This window comes from Eublepharis macularius, chromosome 1 (assembly GCF_028583425.1).
Source record: "Eublepharis macularius isolate TG4126 chromosome 1, MPM_Emac_v1.0, whole genome shotgun sequence".
NCBI lineage: Eukaryota > Metazoa > Chordata > Lepidosauria > Squamata > Eublepharidae > Eublepharis > Eublepharis macularius.
Window position 1 is genome coordinate 199,084,818 of NC_072790.1, and position 6,000 is coordinate 199,090,817.

Genomic DNA, 6,000 nt, shown 5'->3' on the forward strand with positions numbered 1-6,000 from the left:
CGCCACAAAAACTCCAGCAGGGGTCACCATAAGTCAGCTATGATTTGATGGCACTTTCCATAATCACCAATGAGAATGCAGGAGTTAATGTTTACTTTTTCACCATGCTGTTCCTCCATGGCAATCAAAATGGCGGTTAGGCTGAGACACAGCAACGGACATAAGACTTACAGGACAGGGTATAAAGTCAGGACTGTTAAGTGCAATTTTTCTTAAGCTGTAGGTGAATGAGAGAGGAGCAGGCATCTGTAAGGTTTAAGAATCTCACATTAAAAAAATTCTTTAACACCTGAAATGAAACCTAGTTTGTCAGCATTAATGTGGTGTGCTGGAGTACTGGACTTTGATCAGAGAGGCTTGGTTCACAATCTCACCTTGGTCCTAAACCTTGTTAGATGAACTTGAGTCAGTCAATTCATAGCTTAACCTACCTCATTGGACTGTTGTAAGATTTAATATGATAGAGGGGAACTTGATACACATCATCCTAAATTCCTTTGACCAAAGACAAAATGAAAATGTGCCACTGTGTGCTATGTACTCCTATGTACCACCAGTGCTCCATGTTGTCTAATTAAATCCTAGAATTGATTATGTTCTGCTTCAGTATTTTTTCTACTCTGTATTGGATTCTTGCTAATACTATGGCATTGTTTATGGAAATACTCGATACTGTACTGAAATGTACTTATTACTGACTGTAGTAATCTCATACTGTGTAACCCTCCTTGTGTCTCAGCGAGAAAGGCGGACTATAAATGACAAATAAAATAAATAAATCTGTTGTCGCTGATATGATTCTACCGGGTAGTTCTATGTTGTTTAATGTATCCGTTTAAGAACTGCTTATGCTCTGTTTCAGTATTTCTTCAGCTCTATTTTGGATTTCTGCTGGTTTTAAATCTTTGCAAATTTGCACTTATAGCCCCTATTACTTTGTATATTGAAACGTCCTTGAAACTGACTGTAGTGATTCACATGGCCTAATCTGCCTTGAGTTTCAGTGAGACATATTAATTAAATAAATTATTATTAATTAATTAAATTAAATAAATAAAAAATTGACATCCCTCCAGGATAACGAACGTTCCCTTAACTTGCTACTTTTCTACACGCAAGGATACCTTGATGATACCAAGTAGCACCCAATTAATTAACCGCCCCCTTTGCAACCCGAGACGACAGTAGTCTTATTCCCGGATCCTGCTGTATATACAAACTGATCCTTGAAGAGCAGCTCGGTTTCCTCACAAGCAAATGCCTTCAGTGAGTTTCCTCACAAGCAAATGCCTTACTCCCAGAAAAGCGTTAGAAGGTCGCAGCCTAAACTGCCTGCTGCTTTCAGCATCAGAAGATCGCCGCTGTGAAAAGGAAGAAGGACGTGACCTTCGTTCTCCAGAGGACCGGCCGAACCTCTGCGGCCGTCCCTTCGCCAGCCACCGGCGTGACTCCCGGCACCAGGCCGGGAACACTCACCTGCTGCCGCGGCGGGAGACAACGGCCCACGCGGAGCGGAGCGGCGCCGAGGAAGAGGCGGTGGCGGCAATGCCGCGCCCCACCCCGAAGGACCAAAGGTAACAGCGATGCCGCCAGGCCGACCGCAGCAGCCCAGCCATGCTGCCTCAGGCGCACCGCACACCGGCCAAGGAGGAGCACGTGACAGGATCGGACGCGACCACGGCGAGCGAAAGGGGAGGGACTTTCCCAGAAGCCCGGGGATGGGGGGGGCAGAGCTTCCTTTTTCGGGGAGGAAGTTGCGCAACGTCAAAAGAAAAGGTGAAGAGGTGAAGTCATCCCATCCCCCTTCGCTATAAGATCGTGAAAGATCCCGACAACTCTCCTCCCCTTGTTTCAGTCAAAATGGTATAGCCGGATTTGTAGGGTAGAAACAGCCTTGGGCCACTACAAAATAACCATAAGTTTAATTGCATTGTTATTTTCGTAACAAAGGTGCCACCGCTAAAGCGGAACAGGGACGATTACATAAGTAGAGCGTTTAGCTATAACAATGGGAGGAAGCTAAGAAAGTTCCAACGGCGCCTCAGCGCTAAAAAGTAAAGCTTCACTTCAGGGAAGCTTTTGATGGGCCCATCGGTCTTGTGTCACGTGAGGCTGGCTCGCCTTCTCCCATAGGAGCCTGCGATCTCGGTTCTCTCATTGCTTGATGTGCCTGAATCGACTCAGCGCAAGGAAAGTTTTCTCCTGTTAGGCTGAGATTCGAATCCACGGCGCCTATTGGCTGCCGGCGGCTGCCGCCGTTACCCGGCCGTGCGGATTCCTGCGGAGTGACTCCACCAGGCTTTTCTGTTGTTGTTCTTAGAACAGGCCTGTGAGCCACACGCTGTGAGGTACGTTAGACCGAGGTATAGTGAATATCCCAAAGGGACTCTTACCCATTCTCCTCTCAGTAGTGGCCCGTGAATTAACATGCATAATTCATTGAACTAGCATGTGTTTTTACAAGCATGGAAGCTCTTTTGCTAGTCTGGCGTACAGCAGATCTCATCTTAGAATATGAATTCTTCAGTGAAAATAAACTGTTGGGAGTATATAGCAATTTATGTTTGTAACTGTTCCAATAAACCGTTCAAAGCATTCAGACTATTCCATCGTAGTCTTGCCAAATATCAGACTAGATTTACAACAATTGTCCAGCCACTATCTGTTTGCTGCCAGGAAAACGTTTAAAAATCAGTTGGCAGCTCCAAATGTCCACATTCGGGGGTGAACCTTAGAGTGGAGGGCATTTCTCCATGGGGACAAAATGGCAATTCTCACACATGCATATGCCTAGCCAGGGCTTATTTTCAGCTGGAACGCAGTGGAACGGAGTTCCGGAACCTCTTGAAAATGGAGGAGCGGCATGGAGGGCAATCAAGTCTCCTCTGTCTGGAGATCAGGGGGCGAGGCCACCAGCCATGTGACCATTTTCGCCAGGGTGATTTAAACTTTTAAAAACTCACCCCTTGTTCCAGCTGACCCAAAGTGACATCATTGGTCCTGGGAGCATGCAGGCACTTTGCACATGCACATGTGGTACCAGGGGCTCCACCTCCCACCAAGAGTTGCCCCCTGTGCTGGTAGCCCACTGAGTTCCACCACCTCTTTTCCCAGAAAAAAGCCCTGTGCCTAGCACCTCTTTTAACAGTAAGTCATATTGATATAGCACATGCACAACAAAAAAGAAAGAAAGGGGGGGGGTCAGCTGCTTTGTAAAAAAAAATTGACCAACATAGCAACTGGAAAAATGTGGAAGAAGGGAAGATGTGCCAAAGCTTAGTGCTCAATACAATTCTGATGCTAGTGGATCATCTGTGTTTTGTATGCAAACGGCCAGTAATCTCAGAGGCCTATGGCTGTGGTATAGCAAACAAAATAAACCAAAAAATTCTTTTTCACAATCTCATTTATTTATTTATTATTTTTTTAAAAAATCATATCCCACCTTTCTGCCCTCATAAGGGCCACTAAAGTGGCTAGTAGAGTAAAACAGAAATTGCTCTGCATTTTGGGATCAGCATGACACACCCTTCTTCAGGACACAACTTGTGTGGAGGCAAGATTGGCTTCTGCTTGGTGCAAGGCCTCCTTAGCAGCTGCCCCAGAATTCTGGAATTCCTTCCCTCAAGCAATTTGCTTGGCTTTCATGAATGCTCACTTCGGAAAACAGGTAAAACCTCATTTATTTTAGGTGGCATTTCGAAACTAAGGTTGTGACCTATACAACTGATTTTATCATCTTTGGCTTTTAATACCTTTTTTGCTTTCTTGTTATGGTTTAAATCTATGGATTAAATCATTAATGGGTTTTTATAATTCACTCCTTTTTAGCACTTTGAAATATCTAAGAGTACTAGCATAAAAATGGGTAAATAATAATAAGGGACATCCTAAGGAAGGAAACTGGCAGATGGGTGGCTACATAATGTTTGGAGAATGAGAGCTTGTTTTGACATCAGCTGCCTTGACTGGATGCCTTTTGCAATAATTATAAGTATGTACAAAATAATTTGTATTAATTTATTTGGGTTTCCTCCCCCCGACCCTCAAGCAGAGGACATTTGGAACAAAGTCATATAAACTCTTAAGCATTTCAAAAATATGATTTGATGAAATGTAATTATGTGTTCTGTGAGTGGCAAGAAACACAATGAGCACAGCAGTTAACAAACCTGCTTCTGGAAGTATATGAAAGGGAAATAGCTGGCAGTGTTTGTAAGATTGAAAGGTAATATTAGAGAACCAGCTTTCCAGCTGGGGGTATAGCTCAGTGGTAGAGCATTTGACTGCAGATCAAGAGGTCCCTGGTTCAAATCCAGGTGCCCCCTCTTTTTAAAAAAATGTTTTTACTCCTTTTGAGCCTTATTTTCTTCCCTTTTTAAAATCTTACTAGACTATAAGACTACAAGCAGGGCTTTAGAGGTATTAATTTGTACAGTGCCAAATTTTAGCACTGCTAGTGACATAATTATTATAAATAATACACATTTGTCCCTCAGCTGATACAATTCTACTTCCATGAAGGATTGTGACATTTGGAAAATAATAGCTGAGCTGAGAAGAGAATGAGTGAAGACAGAGGAGTTAGCTAGATCAGGTGATAGATTTTTAAACAGGTATTACTACACTGTCAGGAAGAGGTTACAGCAGTAGATTAAGTTGATACTGTACATTCAGCTAGGGGCTAACTTATGACTTACTTGCATTGTTTCTGTTCAGTAGCTGATGTATTGGGGATGCCTGGATTCAAACTATGTCCTCCACATGTGATAAAATGTTGCATCCGCACATTGACATTTCCAACACTGTCCACTTTAATCCTTACTAATTCTTGCAATATCTTTAGGTGCAATATACAATCTAAAGAACATTTTGTACCAGTTCTCTCTTAACAATTGGAAATCTCTAAATTTAATATCTTTGGTCCATAGATCTTCCCATTGAGATGGTTTCTCCAAAAATTTCCATCCATTTTAACATACAGTTTTTAACTTGTTCCATTTCTGTGTGGTGTTGCAGTAGAATTTTATAAATTCTTCCTAATAAATGCTTCAAGTCACCACTTATTAGTAATTTGAATTCTGTTTTTTCTCTTAATCTGCCACTTCTTTGAGAGTTTGTTCTTTGAGCTTAGATACTATTTGATGATGCATCAACCATGGAATGTTTTTCCCTTGAGCTTGAATTTCTTGCCAAGTTTTCGCATTGCCTTGCTTATCTGTCATAAATACATAGCTAAACTGATCAATTCTATTTCTAGTGGTGGCATCACAATAGCATCAGTGGCAAGATTGGTAGGCTCAATCTATTCCTGCATTGAAACCATATTTTAAGTAGTCATCTCTTAGTATATGAACCCCAATGTTTTTCTCATTGCTGTTTTGAGTTGACTTTTTCAATCATGCAGAATTTTCCTTTCCAATTTTTCGTCTTCTGTTCTGCCCTCTTCCTCCCCACCCCTTGCAAACTACTTCTTGCAGATTGGTCTCTCCATCCTCTTCTCAGCCAGTCCTTCCCCCTTTTTGTTGGGAAAATGGTTAAAAATAGTTTAATTTCGGAGTTGCAATGGACCGTGAGTCAACAGAGAATCTAAAGTTTGCCCTTTAAGAAAAGTACTCTAAAGGAAAAAGTTACATGGGGTTCCTACAAAATAAAGCAATCTCTCCCCTACATCTTGACACTATGGAGTACAAACTTAAACAGTATGGATAATGGAGATTCTTCCTCCTCCTTCTTGACCTCAGAGAGGAAATTACCTGACCTATTGACCCATAGTAGTTTCTCAGTTTTCCGGGCTTTCAAATAGATAAGACTATTGGCTCTCTGCCAGGTTTCTCTTGCAGGTCAATACAAACAATAGAACACTGGGTAAACACTGGATAACTGAATGTCAGACCTTTGGGGGAAGGAGAGGGTGGGGTTTGGGGAGGAGAGGGACTTCAGCAAGGTATAATGCCATGATACTCACAGAATGTCAGACCTGGATAACTGAATGTCAGA

General features: G+C 42.3%; 1 protein-coding gene and 1 non-coding gene across 2 annotated transcripts in view; one reads left to right on the forward strand and one right to left on the reverse strand.

Moving 5' to 3' along the window:
* Positions 1–1,665, reverse strand: part of LRPPRC (leucine rich pentatricopeptide repeat containing) — a 144,355-nt gene extending 142,690 nt beyond the window's left edge. The window contains exon 1 of the mRNA XM_054983556.1: positions 1,477–1,665. Within this exon, the coding sequence (XP_054839531.1) occupies positions 1,477–1,616 (140 nt within the window). The 5' untranslated portion in view covers positions 1,617–1,665. The remainder of the gene's footprint in view (positions 1–1,476) is intronic.
* A 2,591-nt stretch (positions 1,666–4,256) lies between these two features.
* Positions 4,257–4,328, forward strand: TRNAC-GCA (transfer RNA cysteine (anticodon GCA)). The gene has a single exon. It is a non-coding gene; the product is annotated as a tRNA-Cys (tRNA).
* The last annotated feature ends 1,672 nt before the right edge of the window (positions 4,329–6,000 follow it).